Source organism: Cottoperca gobio, chromosome 3, assembly GCF_900634415.1.
Source record: "Cottoperca gobio chromosome 3, fCotGob3.1, whole genome shotgun sequence".
NCBI lineage: Eukaryota > Metazoa > Chordata > Actinopteri > Perciformes > Bovichtidae > Cottoperca > Cottoperca gobio.
Window position 1 is genome coordinate 11,448,296 of NC_041357.1, and position 22,996 is coordinate 11,471,291.

General features: G+C 41.5%; 1 protein-coding gene across 17 annotated transcripts in view; it reads right to left on the reverse strand.

The window, feature by feature from the left end:
* Positions 1-22,996, reverse strand: part of neo1a (neogenin 1a) — a 162,195-nt gene that overhangs the window by 40,580 nt on the left and 98,619 nt on the right. For all 17 annotated transcript variants that reach the window (XM_029460985.1, XM_029461053.1, XM_029460967.1 and 14 more), the window contains exons 5-7: positions 14,552-14,688; positions 3,294-3,448; positions 3,015-3,135 (exon numbers count right to left, since the gene is read on the reverse strand). In XM_029460985.1, the coding sequence (XP_029316845.1) occupies positions 3,015-3,135; positions 3,294-3,448; positions 14,552-14,688 (413 nt within the window). The remainder of the gene's footprint in view (positions 1-3,014; positions 3,136-3,293; positions 3,449-14,551; positions 14,689-22,996) is intronic.

Sequence of the window (22,996 nt, forward strand, 5' to 3'; positions counted from 1 at the left end):
GACATTAGGAGGCCCTTGCTTGGCCTGCAGTCTGCTGCATAATTAGGTCCAATTTTGGCATTTATGCTCCTATTTACCAACATCTGGTTGCAACTAGTGACCCATATTGCATGGCTGTGGAATGTCCAGGAAAATAGTTTGAGACTGCAATCTGTCGTCCTATTTTGGACCTCCACTCCCGCCTCCCTTCAACAAAAGACATCCGTTAATCAAGGTTTTAACATTTCTGGAGCTAAATTTAATAACATTAACCTGCAGACATCAGTCCATGTACTAAACCATTGGCATCTACCGTACTGTAGTCCAAAGCCAAGAGTATTGATACAAAGCACAAAGCACTATAAATAACTGAAGATGCTGTACATATGCCAACACCTGACAGCTGACCTTTTCCCATTCCAAATATCCACAAGTGGGAATCATCAGTGGAGCTACATTTAACTGCAGCTGGCAGTGTCAAGATGCAAAGATTAGGACCACTAATGAATATTAGCCAACATGCAGCCGCTGGGTGTTGAGATGCAGTTCACCCCCATTGATTTCCCTGTTGGGTGAAGACAACTTTATCCCTGTGGCAAGCCCCTGGCTTATCCCCCCCACCCCCCATGCCCCCGACTGCAAGGCAGCCGGTAGACAGATGGGGCGTTTTCTGGCCACGTTTCAGGAGGATTCAAGCCTGGCAGGTGTGAGTGTGATACCTGACTGAGGCGAAACACACAGGGACAGCAAAGAGCAGGAGGAGAAGTGGACAAAGATGCCCAGCTGTGAGCGGGTGGCCATATAGGGGGACATTTCAAGACAGCGCAATTAACACAAAGCCCAGTGTGTTGGATTATCACAAGGAGCAGGTGGCTGTGAAACACAAGGAGAGATAAAGTGAGAGGAAGTGGGGAGAAAGGTGGCAGATGGCTGTAGAAGTGTAGTGTACGAGGAGGAAAGAATACAACAGAGGAGAGACTCTAAGGAGAGAGATACAATTCTGCTAGATCTTAAAGAGATACATTTCAACCTCATCACAGAGGCGTATCCACAAAACACTAAGAGCTGTAGAAAATAGGATGACTTCAAACATGGTCTCATTGATTCGCCATTGTCCCTCTGAGAGAGGAAATTACTTCGACAGTGGAGCACGTATTTATGGAGAGTGCTGCTGCAGTGGATGTGTCTGTACAAGAACACAACGTCAATCATTTACAGGGAGAATAAACAGCATTACTGCGACTTTGGTTATTTTGTAGATCTATCATCTGAGACTCAGGTGATGACTAGATAATAAACTGATGAATAAACAGGAAACGGGGAAACATGCTGGTGCTAAGTGTGTTTGGATTAGTATTACTGTGACAAAGACAGAGGTACACACTCAGAAAAGATTCTCTGTGATATTTCTGGATTAAACAGAGATTAATTTCTTCAAAGCCCCACTCGGGGCAGAGCCTGTACACAAGGCCAGCTGCCGCAGTAATTCCTCTCATTTATCTTCAACTCAAACTAAAAAAAAAGAAAAGACTTGGGGCCATGTTAAGTGGCAAAACCCTTATCAATGGTGTCAAACACAAACACCTAATGAGCCGCAGGTCATCATTATTTCTGACTTACTGTCCTCCAATCAGAGGGGGTGACACAGCTGGGGGGCCACCGGTTGGACACCGCTATGCTAATCCATTAGCCACCTGCTTCGAGTGAGGGGGAGTTCACGCTTGATTCAATTTCATCTTCCTCAACAAAATGGGAGAGTCTGAGTCAGCAGTAAAGTTGTGATTATAATGTTAAGAATATAAACTGAAAGGCGTTGTAGTATGATTGTTTCACCTTCATTTCCCTTGCCGTTTTATTCTTCCTCCTCTTCCACCTTTCTTCATTTAGATTATGCTTTTAAGTGAAATTGTGTCTTGGTTATCGTCTTAAATTTCTTGTTGTTTTATCGAGAAGTGTACTAGCCCCGTGGGTTTGACTATGATCATTATGACTCTGCAAATGATCTCAAATTTAAGTGGAAGTGAAACTAAATTACCTCAAGTAGGATTGTTAAAATCATTTCCCGCTAAGGACAGAGTGGCTAAGGGCGCGTTTTTCTGCGCCCCTAGCCACTCTGTCCTTAGCGTCTGTTTATGTTGTTCTCAGTCTGTACTCAGCAGCTCCACTCTGAATAAGCACTCAACCCTCTTCTTTTGGCTTTGAAGGGAAATGTACAATGAGAGAGATGCTGCAGCTATCCAGGCACTCTCACTTTATCAGCATGAGTTCATGTTGAGGAACAGCTTGGCCGATGCTGCATCAAAGCACGGGCATTGTGTGGAGCAGCTTTCCTGAAAATCCTCCTCACAACATTTCTGTAACACTAGCTGTGGAATGGACTGTGAGCAAACTGAGCATCATTTGCCCCCGATATAATTTGGTTCCCTGTGAGTCACCTCTGGTTTAACAAGGTCCCAGTGGTTTCATTTCACTGTTCACTCTCACACCTCCACAGATGTGCAACCTCTAGAAATCAGTTAGGTGTTTATAAATAAGGCAAACTGTACAGAACACCCAGCCTATTACCGAGTTAGCTTGTGTTTTACAAGCCTGGGTTGAAAGAGTATTTTTGCAGCGATAAAACATTATAGTGGATCCTTCTGAGCTACAGGTATCTACTACTGTACTTGGTATTTAAGCATTTTGGCCTTTTAACAGAGATAACACAACGCTTACTTTGTCAGCATTCCGAAACTCCAGCCACCATAACTATAATCAAAGGAGGTGTGGCTGTAAAAGTTAAGAAATACTGACGAGGATCAGTGTGGTAAGACTGTTGTTGACGTTCAAATAGCTGTGAACAGATGCTGCAGTAATTGGCTTTCTGAGTGAAACTGATCAGACATGGTTAATTTCTGAGTCGCTTCTGTTACTAATTATTTCATCACGGAAGCATTTTTATCAATTTTGTGTTTTTGTCGTCTTCTCAAGAAGGAATTAGTTTTATCTCGTTAACTAACGCATCTTATTTGCACTCTAGTGAGTGAGTGTCGTACCGTGATCTAAGATGATGAGCTGGGCGCTGGACTGGATGTTGCCTGCATCGTTTTCCGCAAGGCACTGATAGAAACCCTCATCTGACTTGACCAAACCCAGAACCTGCAGGTTGTGCTCCTTCTACAGAACAGGAAGAGAGAACAATTGAAAAAAAAAGACAAGCAGTTAATAGTTAGTTAGTCACAAGTGAAACTCTTTACGACACTGTGAGGAAGCAAATTCCTGCAATTGACAAAGAAAAGGACGACGAGTGCAACTTTAATGTGAAATTCACTTACAATTATTTTGAAGTAGTCACTGGGGATGACGGCATCTCCATTCTTGACCCATTTGACAGTGGGAGCTGGTGACCCTGAAACCTCGCACTCAAAGATGATGTCCATGGACTCGTAGGCGTAAACGTTGTCTGGCCGCTTCACAAACTGGGGAGCAACTGTGAATCCAGATGAGAAAGAGGAGTCAGGGAAGTTACAAAAAATAAAAACATTGCATTTATTGTGAACGTTCGGTGGAATTGACTTAACAGTTAAAGCAAAGCAGCGAGTAAGAGATGAATGCAGAAAATGTATACGAGTCCTCTTTTCCTTATGAAATTCAGTAACCGATTTGTCCAAACTAACCAGGCACATCAAACTCCAGCACTCTGGTCTCTGCCAGGAAATGAACAAGACCAAGTGATGCCATGCCTCCCCTTCAACTGCCAAATTGCCAGTTAAAGGAGGATGTACCCTTCACACAACTCCGACCTTTTCAGCCGATAGCAACACTTGGAGTATTTGATAAACAAGATTTAATAAACTCTTCTCATTTATTCAAAAACAACAGCTACTTTGGTGCCAGTACTGTGTGTTAGCATGCTACACTAGCTAAGCTGAGCACTTGCAGATCTCCCCTAGTCCTGGTAATGAGGGCCACAAAGGAGTTATTTGATCTGCTGGGGTGATACGGCGCCTCATCAATCTGTCCTGGAACAAGGTCACTGGGAGCGCAGGGCCCAGGCCTCGTCCTCTCTCTATAATTGGACTGCATGTGTATGTGAGGAGAGACAGAGTAAGACAGACTGTGTATGTGTGTGTGTGTGTGTGTGTGTGTGTGTGTGTGTGTGTGTGTGTGTGTGTGTGTTTCTGTGCCTTTGCTGCCTCTGTGCATTCTCTGATAAGCTTCAACCTCGCTGGCCACAGTTAAATGACTGCATTGTTAGTGTGTGGAGCTTCGCCAACAGCCTCCTGGGCTCTGTGATACCTAGTTATTAGCATCTATTTTGTGGCCATTTGCATGGGCTGATTGGATATTAGCAGCAGTGGGTGGATAGGGTCCTTTTCTGCCTTTATTCAGCGGAGTAACAAGTTGAGAGGTCAAGTCCCCCTCATATGCTTGATGTAGCTGAGGCTTATTTACACAAACATGAAATAGCTTGTTAACAGATTAACATTCATTCTGTTGGGACACACTGTTACCAAAAGTAACAAGTGCAGGAAAATTAAGACCCTAACCCATAATAGGTATAATTAATACTGCTAAAGAATCCATTCCCTGTATACACATTTCTCCACCAATAATAACCTCGATGCACCAAGATACAGTGCAGCTACAGGGCACAGTGACATGTTTGTGTATTTCCCCGACCTTAAAATGCACTTTGCTCATCTGTTTTCTATTTTCATTCCCAACACAGAGCGCAAACTGAAAAAGTGGGAGGAGAGGCACAACTCGATAGAAGTTGCTCACAAAGAGATAACACAATGTCATTCCCACAAAAAGCTTTCTCTGTATGCTAATGTCTAAATGTAGTGTACCCACTCGTGTGTGTGTGTGTGTGTGTGTGTGTGTGTGTGTGTGTGTGTGTGTGTGTGTGTGTGTGTGTGTGTGTGTGTGTGTGTGTGTGCAGTTTTGATTGCAAACCGTGTTTTTAAATTTAGAAATAAAGTTGCAAATAGTCACAAAATAGCAGGATTGTAGCCATCATTTTTTGATTAATGTCACAACAGACATTTCCACATCTCTCTCTCTGGATAGTCAAATAGTTGTAAATAAATAGTTGGGGAATGATCAGAGAATGCAATCATGTTAACAGCTCAAACAGACGCTTGTATCCCTCACAGCTTCGGCAGTAATAGCAGTTGTGATCAAGTAAAAACAAAAACCTAACAATCTAATTTGTAAATTAACTAATTATTTTGACATTGTGTGCCCTGCATTTTTTAAGTGTATTTCTTTGTGGTGATGGCTATTGTGCAGTTAAAATTGCAACCTTATTTGGGGGTGCAAGTAACCCACTACGAGCTATATTTATACCCCGAAAGACTCAACTTTTTAATAATAGCAAATTCATGCATGTCACTCAGAAATGTCACAATGCATTCTGAAGACTTTCAGTGGAAAACACAAAACTCTAAACTTCACAAATGAAACACATACGAGTATCCCAGGGTGGAGCTTCTCTTCAGGTTTGGCGCTACAAATTAAAATAAAAGCTTGCAGTGTTTCAAAACAAAAAACCCGCTGTCCGGTATCTTGCTCTTTTTTGCAACTTCCAAATGCAAGTTTTCCAACCACATAATTTAGCAGGAACACGAAACTGGATAGTCTACAGAATATTGAAACGGCCCCTCGCCTTGCTTAATGAGCGTCTAGACTTTTCTGTGAGCTACTGTGGCGAATATTGACGACTGACACAAGGACGGAAATGAGGATGGTGATGCTTGTGGACTGGATCACCGTATGATTGTCAAGACAGCATACCCTGTTCCATTTCTCTGTGTGTGTGTGTGTGTGTGTGTGTGTGTGTGTATCAGAGTTCCCTGCAGCGGGATGTGTGAGCTGTGAATAATGTGTTTCACAGTGTGGTGTCCCCTGGATATTTGCCTCTCGTAGCTGTGCAGGTGGATTCCTTGGTTTACTTTGGTGTGTCAGGGACAGTGTTAATATATCAGTGAGTTAGTGTGTGTGTGTGTGTGTGTGTGTGTGTGTCGAGCCATGTGTGAATATGAATAATTTTAAAAAGACTTGTTTCGTCCCATTATTACTGGTGCTATATGCCGTATGTAATTGTGCATGCTTCCTTCCCTGCCGGCAAAATGTACATGGGTGGATTTAGTTATGTATTGCTGTTTGTAATACAAGCGTGTGTTTGTAAGTGCCTGCTTATGTATGCGAACATATGTTTCTGTACGTCCATGCTGTCTCCTTATATTCGTATGTGTTTTTGCATCACATTGCAATGCCTCTTTGTTAGTATATGCAGTGTACGTGCGTGTGCAGAGCGCCCTAGTGAGGGTTACTGGTGACAGGTTTGATGGTGACTGGTACCCTGCGGCTCTCTTTATCTCGCTCTCTCTTTCCACTCAGTCTCTCATTTCTCCCCCCCGACTCTTAATCTTCCTAAAACTCCCTTGTTATCACTCAATCTTCAGCCTTCCCCTCCCTCTCTCCATTTGAGCAGACATGCACCATTTTCTCTAAATGGTGTTCAGACATTTGGAACCTATTGGGCTGAGCAATGAGTAGAAATGCCTAAATATACCAATAAGGCTTGAGCGATGGGGGTGGGGTGAAGCTTTCATGAGCTGTGTTAGTGTGTGAGTATGTGTGTGTGTGTGTGTGTGTGTGTGTGTGTGTGTGTGTGTGTGTGTGTAGGGGTGACTCTCGATGCAACATGTACTCAACTCAAAACAGCTCTTAAGTTTCTGTGAAATCACCAAACATCGATCTTAAAAACAAGTGTATTTTAAGCAGAACATTGTAGATACTGGTGGAGTGAAAGCACATGCACAACAATGCACAACAATGCTATGAGCACGGGGGTTGACTTAATAAACATGCCGACTGCAGAGGGCGATAACAGTGGCACTGCTGAAGGTATAATATGAAAACTAAACTCATTTACTTTTCAACAAAAACAGCTATAGAACACATTTTACTTCAAATTATCATGAAGTAAAAAACACATTTAATAGTAAGTTATGTTGAAACAATTATAAACCCTAAATGTTGACCGCAAATAAAATAGTGTTTGTATAATGACAATTCAACATGGTGCCTTAAAGTGTGCTTTGCGCATGGTATGTAAGATTATTTACAATGCTACTTCTCCATCACTGAAGAGCTTTTTCATTTCCGCTCTGAGCAAATGAACAGAACTTCTCGATCTGCTCTCAGCTCAAGACTTAAACATGTCACTGCGGCGGACTGCCTCTGACCAATCTGCTTTTTCATCTACGGCCATCAAGCACTGGAACGTGCTCCCAGCTGAGCCTAAAACTTGCACAGACTATTATTATTTTCCCCCAAGGTGCAAAACAAAAAGATATTGAGCAACATGTTGACATACATTTGACTGCGATTAAGGTTTCTAATTGTAATTAATTGTGATTTTATAGTTGTAGCTGAATGAATGTGCTGGTATGTATACTGACGCGTGCTTGTAGATCTGTCTGTATAATTGTTAGAGTAATGGGGACTATGTAATAGTGTTGAATGTAAATGAATGTTTTTATTGTCTGCTGATTGTTCTGTGCGCCCAAGGACTGCAGATGGAAATGAGCTAAAAAGCTAAATCTGGCTTAAATCATCTCTATTTCTGATTTTGAGATCAATGCTTTTTGTGCATAGTCCTGACTAAATAAAGACTAATAATTAAAAAAAGACTCATAATAATCAAATGTTTGCTTCATTGACAGGTGTCTCAGCCTATTACACGCTGCAATTCTCACCCGTTCTTCATCAACGCTCCCCTGGCTGCGGCCCTAACCTGAATCGAGTTTTTCTGGATCCAGCAATGTAACACTGTCTGTGTCTTCCTGCACTCTGCGCTTCACAAACACACATATGCTCAACTCTAAATGCAGGAAAGTGTCCAAACAGGCCGACTTGTATTGGAACATAAATACTCTCTAATGAAAATGAAAAAGAAAACCAACCAGGACAGAAAAACTACAAAGAAAATACAGATACAAGGAAGAAAGAAAACATCAAGGCAAATGTAAAGGAGGGAGAATAGCTAAAAGAGCTACAATCCCAGTTCTTTGGGGCTGGTATTATCTCTTTAGCCTGTAGCTTAGTAAAAGAAGCTTTAATACAGACTTACACTGACTCCAGTGAACTGCTAAAAGAGGGCCACAAAAAGGTCATGTGTGTGTCTCACTGTGAGCTTGTTAAAACAAAACCCCATAGGATTCCTAAAGGGATTCTGGGCAGATTACTTTGCTTAAAGCTTCGCTGGTAGCAAGGAATACGCTGAATCGAGACACGTTGAGGGGAAGAAAGTCCAGCATCCTTACGATACTACATACTGATAAAAAATAATGAAATATCAAAGTCAAAAAGCTAAGAAAGCAGCTGTTGCAGTTTTGGCTTGCTCTAAAGCTTTGAACCTAACATCTCGGCAGTCTTCTAATAAGGCCTAATGTAAGAGTGTTGAAGCTAAACAATCCAAATGTGAGAGACAGTTTCCTACTTTGTTAGCTTGGCTGGAGTCCAGTTAGCTTCATAAAGTAAAATAATAGCTCTTAGACAGTCAGGGTTTACTCTGAGGGCAAGAAGAACTCGGACTGCGCTAATTACCCACCCTGCTCTTCCAAAGATAACAGCTTTACTCTTAATCCTGGCCAAAACAAACAGCTTCAGCAGAAAGGCAAGAAAGATGCTTGGTGTTTGCTTTTCTAGTTATTGTTGAGAGCATAATGTCCCGTTAGAGGCGGAGTCATAGAGAGGGAGTTCAATCTTTGGATGTTTTTGTCGACTCACTCTGATGGATCTAAAATGACTGGAATTGAGTGAAAGCAGAGGCCTGAGATTGTCCATGAAATGCTGAAACAAAGCTCTCTTGATGCTTTGGTTACAGCATAAATAGGGGTTAATGGCGCTTCCTCTGCGCAGTGCCTTCTTTTCAGATCAATTCTCAGTAGAGTAGAGATCTAAAACAGATACTGTTACTATTCAATGTCCTATTGGAAATGTATTGCAAACAAAGAACACAACTGATTCAACTGTTCCCTTGTATTGCATACTGTTTGTATTTACTTTAAAATGTGCGATTAATGTCAGGTAGTCCCTGGCAATATGGTGCATCATTACAAGGTGTATTGTTTCATGTTAACTTAATTATTGTCATGGGAATGTTCTTGTTGTTTTCTAAAAACAGGACATCATGCTCATGTTGGTATAAAGTCAGGCCAGAAGATTCTAATTAAATATGAGATGTTTTTGGTCGGTTACATTCAGGAAAGCATGAGAAGAATACTGATGCAGTAACAGTTTAGGATTTAGACAGGAGATACTAGGTAAATGCATTTTTACTTAAAACGGGGTAAAGTTTTTGTAATAACGGGAAACTGCAAGACCGCAAAGGTGTTTCAACCTAACAGCAAGTCCCAAATCCATTACCAGAATCAAACGTTCCTGAGGAGTGACACCAAACTAGCAATGTGGCGATGAGTGACTCAAATAATCAATTTTACAGTTTGAACAGGCTGAGTAATGACGGTCAGAAGCTGCTTCCACACAGCAGATATAGCAACATGGGACAGACTAGCACAACGGCTCTGGCTGAGCAAAGCACTTAGACTCCATGTAAAAGCACAGAGACACAGACGCAGTGGTTAAATGTTCCCGGTGTTATGCGGAGGAGGTTCTCTCTGAAATAAATAGCAGATGACTGCAGACACAAGAGAGGGCGTAGACGGGGATCAGACCCACTGGTTGAGATAACACCCCCTATGAAAAAGGGAAAAGGTGTGTGTGCCTGTGTGTGTTGCTCCTTATCAGATTAGTGTTCTTTTAATAGCTTGACGGAAAGTTTCTTTTTATTTCATCCAGAATATAACTGCTCTGTGAGAGCGCAGAGGGGGGGGGACAGGAAAATGGCGTGCAAAACGCATAACAGACCAGAAATATCCACCAGATCTTATCAGATCTCTAATTCTTCCACGCGTCATTTAAAACAACTATTCCTGTCACTAGCTGGGAAAAAATGCTTTAAGCAAACCTCAGAAAAATAATACTACAGCACTTTCAACACATGCTTTGACTTATGTTAAGTTACATTCACGCGTTTCTTTTCTTCCCGGTGGAACATTGTGAGCTGTATGGAGATGTATAATGTCTTACTTTTCTCCTGCTACAAAAGAGTAAAAAAGTAGGTGGAACTGCGAGCTGAGATTTCATACATCTTTTTTATGTTTCAGTCTATTTTTGCTCATTTCCATAACAAGGCAAAAACACTCCTCCTGTCTGTGGTTATAAATCCTCAGCCCATAGGAAAGACATGAAACTTTTACAGGGGGCAGGGATTTCCTGCATGCGAGCGCTGCACATGGAAAGAACAATTAAGTTGATGACATGATAGATGAGGCCCACTGACTCTGAGCCCCATGAAACTGGAAACATACATGTTTTGTGGGGAGAATATTTCACACACACACGTCTGGGTGGTGCCCCTGTCATGCAAGACCATAATCAAAAGCTGCTGCCTCCTCTGGCCTCATTCATCCTCTTGCCAGCTCTAATGGAGGGTGAGACGTCACAGGAAAGTCATACTGGACCGAACACGCTCGCACAAACATACAGTAATCACGCAATCCTCGATGTGATGTTGAAGGAAGGATGAGTTAAATGTTACTGTCAACACTTTTGTATAAAGCCTGACATTCTTCAAAAATACCTGCCTGGAGTTCTACTGCAGTAGAAGAAAAAGTTTAGCTTCACTATAATGCCAGATTGTGTTTGTGTCTACACGAATACAGGCTCTAATCCTCTTTATCGCACTGGCACTTTGATTACATTTAATAAAAAAAGATATGGCACATGCTGCTCTGGGATACCTTTTGCTTATTGTTTGACAGCTGCTGACTATCTCTTCTGAAGCCGCTTGTACATCATTTCACATTGCAAAAGAGGTTGTGTTTGTTCCGTTGCTTCGTTAACCTTTGCAGCTGAACATTTAACTGTTGACAAGCATAGAGAACGGTCAGTTAAGCCGTAAATATGTCATTGTTTGCTCACGTGAGATCTCACTTGTTTGAAAGAGATCCACAGCGTCGCTCGTCTGTTCAGACCTTCTCAGGGTTTACAGAATATCTGCCATCACAAGATGTATACGGTTCTGATGAGTAGGGTTCACTACTGAGGGACCTTGAAAATGACACTCCTGAAGCCTTGGTCATTTCTGGGAACCGGATTTCCCCCTAATACACTGCAGTTAGGGACTATTATAACTAACACTAATTAGATTATTTTAGAGATTTGACGAGACAAAAGCACCATGACATAATTTTCAGAAATGTATTACAGAAAATGTGTAATTCTCGTCATGGACATGGTGATACTATAAAATCAATAACATGAAATTTATTGGCTCTTTTTTAACAGATAGTATACATTGTACAATATACCAAAGCTTATTAATTAAAAAACAAAAAGAACAAACATATACTCTTTGGGAAGTGGCAACCAAGGACACTTAACTGAAGAGCCACCAAGGCAGGTTCAATGTTTGAAGAATGGTTGATTCTGAAAACCGTGCTCGTGTAGTGAATGCATACAGGTGTATAGAGTGATTGACCTTGTGTGGCATCATTATGTATGCATGGTTGTGTGTTAGTGTGTGTGCGCACACACACACACCTGCTGCAGACCCTGTGCATCTCTCCCTCTACAGATGAGCACCAGCTGCATCACAAACCCCCAAGCTATCTCCAGGCGAAGCCTAACAATGTTTTACCATATCAAATCCCCGGCCGAATCTCTACATTTTTCCCGAAGCACCAACTGTCCAGTGTTTATGAAAAGTCACTAGCCGTGAACACACAATTGTTTCTTGTTCCTCCGGCAAAAGAAGCCCCATAGGTGTTTTTATAGCAGTCAATCATAGGAAAAACTATTTAGATGTTTCTATAGATTCATACCACACAGATTTGTATGAGGGTCTTTTATGAACTGTTTCCTGAAGGAATCAATTGACCTTTCAAGTGTCACATATGTTGTCAAGGGAGCAGATCAATGCCACAATCTGGTTTCTTCATGAATCTGAATGAAGCAAACGCAATTAGGCCTGTGAGTCTACAGCATGGGATTTAATCAAACTGTTTTATCGCATTACAATGACTGATGTCTTTCAACAATATTCTAAGAGTGCTGGTCAATCCTCTACAGCAGGGGTCTTCAACGTCGGACCAAGGACCACCAAACTGGTGTAGCGTGGTGCAGGGACCCCCTACTGTATATATTGTACACAAGAGGCTTGAGGAGGTCTGTGCACCCCTCTTTTCCTCCACTCTGTCTCTGACTGTAGGTGTGTGTCGCCGCCCTTCGTGAAGTACAGCGGAGGAGGGAATGTGAATGGCAAAGCAAAAAAATTGTAATTGTAATAAAAAACAAAAGAAAGTAAAAACATTTGTATCGCATTATCTACAAACAATTTCACGACGCCCCTGCAGTACCTCCTGTTGAAGACCTATGCTCTACAGTCACATTGGAGGTGGAGGCTGGCGGAGGTCGGGTCAGAGACATGAGGGATTTTTTGCGAGTATTCGATGGACAGACTTGAAGACTGAAAACGAGTGAAGTCCGATGTCCTCTTGTGACCTAATCCCATTTCCCATTACTGTCTCCTTTAATCACAGTGAGCAACGGGAAGTGATGAAAGGGAGGTGGAGGGGTGATGAGGGGATGAAGGGATTTGGGGAAGAAAGAGATGGAGTCATAGCATGATGTGACTGTGTGTGAAACGCAATGAACCCGGGAATGAGCCTCGGGGTGTTTCCTCCATTCTAAAGTTATTTCACGCCAAATCCTGTTGACTTGCTTCACTTGCGGAAAGCATACAAGCGCACACGACACGTTTGTGTTCGTGTGTATTTCTCTCACCGACACAAAGTCTGACAACAGTAATTACTGTGGGTGCGTCTCATACGTGCAAGAACAGTTTTACGTGAATCTGAAGGATTGTTCTCAGCATGTTCTAATATATAGACGTTAACATTCATGTGCTAGTAATATTTATATATTTTAATAGTTAGTTTGATGGAATATCTAGTGGATATCTGACAAAAACAACTTTGATAAAGCAGTACATTATTTTAAACTATTATTGATAAAGAGATTATGTGCGTAAAATAATGTCAAAATAAAAAGTTACACCAGGCAATAAGTCAAAGAAAGTTCATCTAAGTGCTCCAAATTATGATTATTGACTTGTTATGATGAAGAAGTGCTGGTCATTTGCAGATTATTAGCAACCTTGGTATCAATGGCCACATCATACGTTCTAAGTGGGTTTATTAAGATTGCATATGTATTCATGTTTGTATTTTGCAGCATGACACAAGTACTGAGCTTATTTATGTATTATAAACCAGTCCTGCACAAATGAGGTTCTTACTTTCAAAGTAGGATTTTAAAAAGGCAAGATTAGTATGCATTCACTGGGGAAATGGCAGCTGTTACTTGTAAAAGTGTGATAATTAATGCTCATAAAATATATGTCTCAAAACAAATATATCTAGTTTAAATTTGCTCATCAACACTGAATTTTGAGAGATAAATACTACAACATCAGCAGTCTAGTTCCTTCATAGAATTTACCTAAAATTGGATTCAGAACAAAATCAATTTCTACCTGAAGCCCAAAAACTGGCAGTCATCTTTTGTTTTAAATCTGCTGCTGGAATGTAACAGGGAGCCAAAACACAAACACAGCTCAAATAGCAATGCTGATTATTTTGTGTTCTATTTACTACCTTTTTATTTTTTTTAAATGCTGATGGTGATTAGTCTGAATAAATGTATTTGGAAACACCTTTAGGAAAACACACTGAATAGACTCTACTGCAGAGGTTAACCGCATGCTTTTCTTCTCACTATGTTGTCTGGTATCTAAATAAAAACTGCCAGCGACTGTTTCAGTCTCTTCTAAATCCAATACTTGTCTTTCTCCTGCCAGCAATGCGTGCAGCCTAAATCTTTCTGTTATTCCTGTGTGGAGTGGAGTTATGTGAAACGACAGATATAAACAGGTACAAACACCCCATATGCTACATATGCCCACTTAAGCTGAAAACATCACTCACTGTCAACACCGCCTCGGTGTCTACAATTTTTTTTTTTCATTCTTCATAGTGTGCAGCACATCTCAACGGTTACCTTCTTTTGCACCTCTACATAGATTGCATGCAAGAAACACACCTTGTTCATTTCATTTCAAACTTAATCGTCAGTGTCTTTGTTTCAGGTCTCGGATATGCATCGTTTGGGCATTTAATAAGCTGATTCCCAAACTTAATCAGAAGAAATGAGACTGTTTCCAGCTCTACATCACTGCACTCAGTAACTAATGCATCCTCACTTTCCACTGCTCCTCACAACTTTTCCATCTCTGCCTTCATTTTAGCTTGGATGGTTACTTTGTTCCTAATTTACTCCAAAAGAAAATAGAGCCATGAGTGTGTTCTAAGATTGGCCGACTTATGAAAGCCCAATTTAAATCCTGTGGTGCGATTTTGTGTGCCAGAATTCAGACATGTTGGGTCGTCGAAGGTACCTTGTATGGTGAGTTGGACCTGGGCTTCAATGGTTGCGTTGGCATTGTCTGCCATGCAGGTGTAGATGCCGCCATCCTCCTCGGTGAGGTTGAAGACCTGGACACTGCCTCCTCCCAGCACCTCCACACGACCCTCACTGGAGACGGAAAGAAACAAAGTTGTGAGGAAGAAAGAAAGAAAATCAGTCAAATGTGACTGAGAACAAGTCTTTCCTCCTAATTTATATAAATAGTATTAATGACCTTTGGGGCTTTGCTACGTGCAACACTGTCAGCATCGCATGCAGGAGACCTCAGGCCTCAACATCTTTATTTTTTTATCCAGACTTGTGAATTATGTAAGAAGTCATTACATTTCCATAAAGCATATTCCCTTTCCGCTCATTCAGATCACTGAGCCTTAAAAGTTTGCAGTCTCTGGAGCTCCATGTTAACCTACTGGCCTGAGGTTGACTCCATATCAGTCACCTTTTCACCAACCCCCGGAATAAATAAAAGATGAGTCAACTGCCCTGAAAAAAGCAATTTACAATTCTTCTTAAAAATTATGATTCATGGAAATCTCAAGAATTTGGAAATCTTAAACGAATACTTTTAAAGAATAAACGTACAAAGTCATAATGAAGCTACAGCTGAGGCTTCTACTGTAGTTTGTCACCAGCGCAGTCGTTTCATCACCTTTACAAATGTTTTCGTTCTCTTTCATCAGCTGTTAATTAACCGGGGTGACGCGAGTCTACAAAACAACAATACAGCAATCTAACATCAAGGTTGACTTTGATGGTGACTTTGAGAACTACTGGCTCTTCTCATTCAGCATCGACAGAGCTGATGCGTATCCAGAGCAACATTATCATACCATTATTGAAGGTTCACAACCTCTAAACATTGACTATGACCTCTCTCTAATACAGGCTTGAAAGTCTCACTCTGTGTTTGTCCCTCATTTAAATCATTCTGAAAATTAATCTTTTCATGTATAAAAGATATATTGACATCCTGCAACACACGGTGGCAGGAGATAGGAAGAGCTCACTGAAAAACGGAATAACAAGCGTTTGAGCGTGAGCATCAAAGTCATGCTTTCCATCAGGCATCTCAGGCTGAGCGATCTTAAATATGTATATTATGAACTATTTACGCCTAATCAAAAAATATAACAACATCTATTTGTATGGCCTCTTTTTGAACCAGTGACCCTCCTGCATTTTAAACAGCTTTGATTTTCCCAATAGGCCCAGGGGGAAGCAGTCTGTGGCCAAGCTCTGGCTTGATTCAACAACCACTGGAGCAGGCTGAGAGGAAAGAAAACAGAAATCAATAGCTTACACAGAAGACTCTGCATCCAGAAAGAGAGAAGCAGAGAGGCACAGAGAAAAAATGGAGTAGCGAGCCAGTGGAGGAGGATACAAACTCAAAGAAGGCCACAGCAAGTAAGATGCAACTGAGGAAAGCAACATCAGTGTAGAATGTTTTTTTGTGCAGAGCGAAGACACATGCAGCGGTAAAGACTGCACTGAGGAAAACAACACGATGTTGCAGCTTGAGTCAGTTTTAAACAAACTGCTGACTATCTAGGGCGTTAACATAAACCCCTGTTTCTCTCTCTCTGACTAGTTCTGTGTTTTGGCAGCTTTGGCCTTTGAGACCATCTGCCTGTCTGTCTGTGCTGGAGTGGAGCATTCGAGTGGCTCTCGACCTGCTGTCACAGAGATGACATCACTGTATTGTAGGGATAAAATAGGCTATTAACTGCAGCATGAACCACAATCAGATAAACGTATAGTCGGCAAACACTTTCTTATACGAGTGAATCTTCAGCGACTAATAAAATGAGAAACTTGTTGCAAAATGATACGTGTTGAAGATTTAAATGCAATTACAGATCCCTGCTTCGTAGAGCTTTGGTACGTTTTCCTCACAGCAGTAATGTGCCGAACACAACTCCACTTTCTACAATAATGTTGAATTATATCTAGGTTGAGAGAAGCAGATTATTTGGTTGAGAACAGTCAAGTGTTTTTAATTAAAAATGTATAAATTCTATATAAATCACAGCAAATCTGTAATTACTGTAAACCAGTGTTAAGACATTTGATTACAATAAATCTGCGCAGAGTAAGACCGGTTGTATGAGCCAGGCCAGTGACATGTCAAAAGTACCATGTTCAGACAGAGGGAACAGTATAAAGTCAGTATAAAAAACCTATCGAACAGCACACTGAGCCGATTCTGACAGCAGTAGAGTAGAATAAAGAAAAACCCCACACAAAGAATATTGTGCTCAGCATGAAGTCAAAACAGAAAATGCCCTGGGTCTTCAAGGTTAGGGGAAATAGAGATAACATAAGTTAGCAGCTGCCTTTTGTTTTGGTCTTAAGACTGCACAACATAACACAGAAAATTGTACATCGACTATTTCCCTGTACACTTTAGAAAGTATAGCAGATTCTGCTGAGAGGCTCTGCATGTCAAATCTCTGCTGAATGAGAAATTCCTCTGAAAGACGTTTGAGTTTGATGTGCCAGGCATTCCTGCAGTTAGCTTTACCAGGACAACTATTCAGACTCTTGGCCTTAAGTGCCTCATGCACCATAAAGGGCATTGACAGCTTTCTCTTGTACTTGAAAGAGGAACACACGGCACATATCAAACCACCAGGCAATTTCTCATTCTATTTCAGAGCAAAGTCAATCTAACGGCAGCAGCTAAAGTGCTCTGTGGAACAAAGAACGCGTTACTGTTTATAGACCACGAGGTAGGGAGACAAAGTAAATTGGCTTGAGCTGAATTGGCTGGAGACACCTTGTGCTATTGTGAAGAAGCACTTGTGGTCATTTAAACAAAGACGAGGTGCCTGCTGTAAGGATGTGAAGGATATCTCGTGCTTTAGCTGCAGGTCCTTGGTGAGAGGATGTGAGGCTATAATTAAATCCATATTCACCTACAAAGAGCTGTTAAATTAGTTCACCATTGCCACTGTCCCTTTGTATCTGGTTACAAAACAGCAGATGAACACGCGCATACTCAGACAGTACACACAACAAGAAGAGTGCAGACTCTAATTGGCCTTCCTCTTTCAGGTTTTGTGTAGATGTTTTTACTAATTCCACGTCCGGCAGCTACAACTTTGCACATTCCTTCGCTGTCAAATGACGTTTACCTATGTCTCAATTTTGACACCTAAAAAATTGTCTCGCCGTTTCAAAATGGTGGAAAGAACAACATCCTCCTTCTGATCCTCTCTGGTGTGCAGCTGGGCCGGAAAAGATGTTGAGAATGTGCTGTCAACATGTAGGCCGAGGTCTATGACACAATCTTGTCCCCTGTTCTGCCATTCAGCTCTGAAAGCGGAGCCAGCCGCAGATACTTCAGAGAAGGGCTTTTGGGGCGAAGAACACATTTGATATGTGTGAGTGGTGACTCATCCTTCCGTAACAGAGTGGTGGCAAGGTCAGTACACCTGGGCGAGGGGAAGCTGCAGATCACTGAAGAAGTACGAGGATGTGTGTGTGCGTGTGTGTTGATGAAGGCAGTGCAGAACACTGTCAAAGAGCAATCAGTGGTGCTGTGACAGTGGCTGGGCATGGGTCATGCGATCTTGCAGCACAAGGGGGAGGCAGGTGGAATCACAACTGTCACAAAAAAAGAATCTGATTCATTATTAATGGACAGAGGGGCACTCTTTATGCTTTTCTTTGTTTGGCACGTCTTCCTTTCTTTCTCTGCTCAAATCAAGTTTATTTTCACTCCCTACTTTCCTCCCCTCTGTCTACAAAACCCTCCACCGTCTTCGCATGCAAATTCAACTTCCCCCTTTTGACCAGAACATAATCACAGCAGTTCTATGAATTTGAAATCATGTTCAAGGTGCGAAGAAGGCAGCGGGAATTCATTTTGCAGCTGATGAGGGCAGACAGCGGATTGGAATAATTTGTCCCGCTTTCAAAACACAACATTTGGTTCTTTAACTATTCCTGTTCAGATATGAGCTATGGGGAAACAAATGTGAGAAACAAAGAAAAAAATACATCAATGACTGAACAAACAAATAGAAATTAATATGAGAAACAACCTGGTGCAAACAGCAGAGGCTGGGGCTTCTCAAGTGACTCAGCCATGAAAACATTTTTGTTTTCCTCTGGCTCGTAATGGAAAGCCACAGGGCCCTCGAGACAATAACAGCTCTTGCATACCTTACTTTATTTGCTTTTTTATTTTACCCAACCAACGTCCCCAAGAGTAAACCGATCGTTTGATTAGTGCATAATACAATGAAGCCTGCAGCCCATAACTCGCGTAATATACTTTTAGATGGCTCTGGTGGGCCCTTGGGACACTTGAAGCCACGTGAACCCTGTGTGTCCCATGCTGTGTCACGTCTACAAAACGTCAGCACTCCAGCGGATTTTAAAGCCTTTAAACATATACCCACAAAATGTCTGGTGAAGGGACACAGTAAAAATGTTGCAGGTAAGTTGTTTTATGCCGTGAAAGACAATGTGCCGATCCAGGCTGTCGGTGAATAAAGACCCCTGCTGTCAGTATTTAAAATAAGGATGCCACACAGTTTTAGCTTTAAGGGGTAATTTACAGAATGTGCATAAGTAGATTTGTTTGGTACCTGTTGTGGTGTTTTAGAATGATCAACAGTAGCAACTAGCGATGGCCAACATCCAGTGTAATCCTCTTATCCTCAATTCTCACATGACAATAAACTTAACAATATGACATAAATGCAAAGAAGAACAACAGTTGCTATGACAGGAAACGCGCTTTGAGGAGAGCCAGTGTGTCTTTGTGATGTGCTGGAGACAGAGACATCCTAAGAGGAGAGTTCCCATGCTCCACTGCTAGAAAACAATGTTACTTGTCTTGTTTTCTCAGCCTCCCACACACACCGGCAAAAAAGTACTCCATTACCTTAACCCACTGTGCTGCTGCCATCTACCATATAACCAGTGTTGAAGAAATGTGAGTTCTTAAGCAGAGTTATGACCATAAGGGCCTCCTGTGTATGTGATGTGCTGGACATCTACAGTACTGTACATGCCAACCTCTCGCAGTGAGGCAAACATGTGGAGCAGACGAGTTTCTATTAATACTCACATGGATCCTAACCCTTCCTTGAGAAATACTTTTATATAAACTTTATAAAGATACACCTGCAAAATCTAATGCGATTCAAAACAGCAGCTCAGCCATGAATTCCACCTTCACACAGATAATAATGCTCGGTTTTGATTGACACCGTATAGTATTGAGGTAGTGGCGTTTCTAATCTTTAGCCCACCACATTTACAAAATGTAAAATATTAGAAAGACATTTCAATATAATGGAGACCTGTAGAGCACCACCTCGGTAAAAAAACGAGAAAGAAATCCCCCCACGGTTGAATTAACACCTCTCAGAAAGTGTATACAACAATTTTAAGCTCCAGACAGGAAGAATATGTGCAGAGCTGTATTGTACTGGATTGCATAAAAAGTGGCCGGGGAGTGCACGTCCCTACTCACCTCACCTCATTAACACCACTAATAGTCCCTCTGAAGTAAGGAGCAAGTGAAAATCATAGGCCATTAACATTGATAGGTTGTATCTCTGACAGGCTGAACGGTTCAGATGCACTACCCATGATTTCTTTGCAGAGGCCATTTAAAAGCAAGATGTAAAGAGCAGAATTGTGCAGAATGTCTTAAGACTGACATTGAGAATGAATAAATCAATGACAGCAGCTGACGGTGTGGGTGTTAACAATGTTACTGCACTTAAAACGATGCGGAGAACACAGCAGGTTAAAGTTCTGAGTGTCACTCTGTGACTTCACTCAAAAATACACACAATTATGGATGATTGCATCTGAAGGACCGTCAGCTTGGTTGGAATTTAAATGGCAGTGGCATTTGCTCGGCCATGCTGTCTTTTCAAGATTAGAAGAACAAATGCTTCTGTGTGCGCATGCAGCTCTGCCAGTGCTATCAAAATCTTCAAACCATGCCGGTGGTTAGAATTTCACATCAATACAATTCATCTAGAATTCCTACTGAAAACAAATCGTTTGTGTATCAGGAATTTCCTTGCACATTAGTTAAAATCCGTAAGATTTGTTACAACATCCAACCCCGTTTTTGGGGTTCTGAGATTGTATTACGAGTATTAAAACCTACTTGACCTTCTCACCAGCCACCACAGGTATCGCCAAGTCAACTAGGGCTAAACATGTAAGGCTCAACAGATTGACAATAAAACAGCAATTTGGGACCATCGCTCTTCCTTTACTTATATTCTTTTGAAAAAGGAAACCAGGACATATTATCAATACTAAAGAGTGCAAACTAAATGAATATCAGTGCTTCAAAGCGGTTTTGAATTTGAGGGGGAAACGGTGGGATTTTTTTAACATCTTTGATAGTTTTATTTTTTGGACTTTTTAATTATGACAATCGGTAAATGAGGTCTGATGATATACGGCAGGGCTATTCAACTTCATTAGCAAGTGGGCCGAACAGGAAAATCACTGGGGGTTTGTGGGCCACACAATACTTTGTCAATGAATCACTACAAATAACTCTTACTTACAGTAGTGTTGCTAGTTACTAATACATGAAATGAATAGTCTTGTGCATCCCCTTTTTTCACTTTAATTGTATCACCTTAATTAATTACAGAAAGCAACCAGGTCCATTCAGAACAGTAGGAAAGCTTTGGCTACAAGGCTTCACACAAAAGTGCAAAATGTTGCATCTTTAAAGCCAAGGAGACAAGAGTTGTTTTCCCAACAGGTCCATGTCCACTAATGTAGAACAAAAGATGAATATAATAAAACAGTATTCACCACTTTACCAGTAAGTAGCCCTGTTTATAATATCCTCAACCCTTCCAAGCATATATAAGGTGCTTTGAAAACAAGTCCATATCTATAAAATGAAATACTAAATGCAAATAGAACAAAGTAAAACAGTAGCATCAGACTCACAATAACAAACATATCTTATAAATGTTTACAATTTAACAGTAAGTAGGCTTATTTTAATCATAAAGCAGATGTATCTTTGCATTACACTAAGAATGCATCACATTAAGTCAGGTGATGTACTCCTACAGAACTACAAACATGTCACACTTCTGTCATGTTGAGCCTGTTTGAGTCAGTGAGAGAAATTACACTTTTGGGGTTTTTATATTCAGAACTTTTCACATTGAACAGGTGCTCTTTTATTAAATGATATGTATCTTGTTTATGTGTATGTTTCCGTGTTTACTGCGTTACTTTGCACGTTCACATTCTGTCCTCTGCTTCGCGGGGCTTAGTCAGTCAGACACAGCGGAGGAGAGGAGAGGACTAACACAAAGCAGGGCTGCTATCAGTGGCTCTCTTGTTCCGTGCAAAAGCGAGCAAAAGCCACTTGACTCCGTTAAATGATGCTAACGGTCCCTGTACTTCCCTTCTCCGTTCCTCTGAGCCCACGGGAAATCTGGCAGAAAACGAGCCATGACTTGACTTGTAGTGCCTCTTCACGTTGTATTCTTTCATCACAGAAATACATTCGTTGTTCGGATTTTTACTTGTTGCAAAGTAAATTAATACGTGTCCGTCCATTCGCTCTGGAAGTGACAATTTTCAGAATCAACTTTAGGTTTCTTTGGCTTGGAGAGAGACATCTTGAAGCGTGTTGTTAGCGTGCCGAGCTAAAGTAAAGGAGTGACTTTCTCTGTGTCCCGCCAAAACCCAGCGTGCAGCGTGAGCTTGACTGAGCCGATGGCAGGTGCGGACAGAGTGCGGTTTTCTCCGGACGCCGCTGCAGCTCGGAGTGGGACGGAAACACCTGCGTTTTCACCGCATTTGGTGTGAATCAGGCTTTAGTTTTATTTAAGCTATATATGCCAGCCCGATTTGCAGGAAACCTCTTGCGGGCCAGAAAAAAGTTCAGAAGGGCCGTATCCACCCGGCTGCTAATTGAATAGGTCTGATATACGGCTTTCTAAGAGGTTAAAGTAGCAGGATTTTGATTGAAACCCCCGAAGCTAACATCTTTGGGCTCTGACTGGACAATAGGGTTAAAAGCCATTTTTCATTTCCTTCATGTGTTTCCCATTGTAGCTCAATAAAAGAAAGACTTCCCATGGAAACAAGTGTGCCTATGCATTTGTATGTACTGTGTGTGTGTGTGTGTGTGTGTGTGTGTGTGTGTATTCCTTTTCCTCTCTCACCCAGAAAGAAGTGAATAAGGTGATGTGAAAGAGGGTTACACAGCAGTCCAATAATAGTCCAATTGCAAACAAATTTCCAACACCACGCTTCTCCCTCTATACACAAACAAATGCAATATACACAATCATATTTAAATGAAGGGGAGAAGACAAGGAGACGGATGGCTTGGAGGCTTTGGAAGGGGGTTGATTTACATGCTCTGTCAATTCCCTGTTGCTGGCAGACATGCATA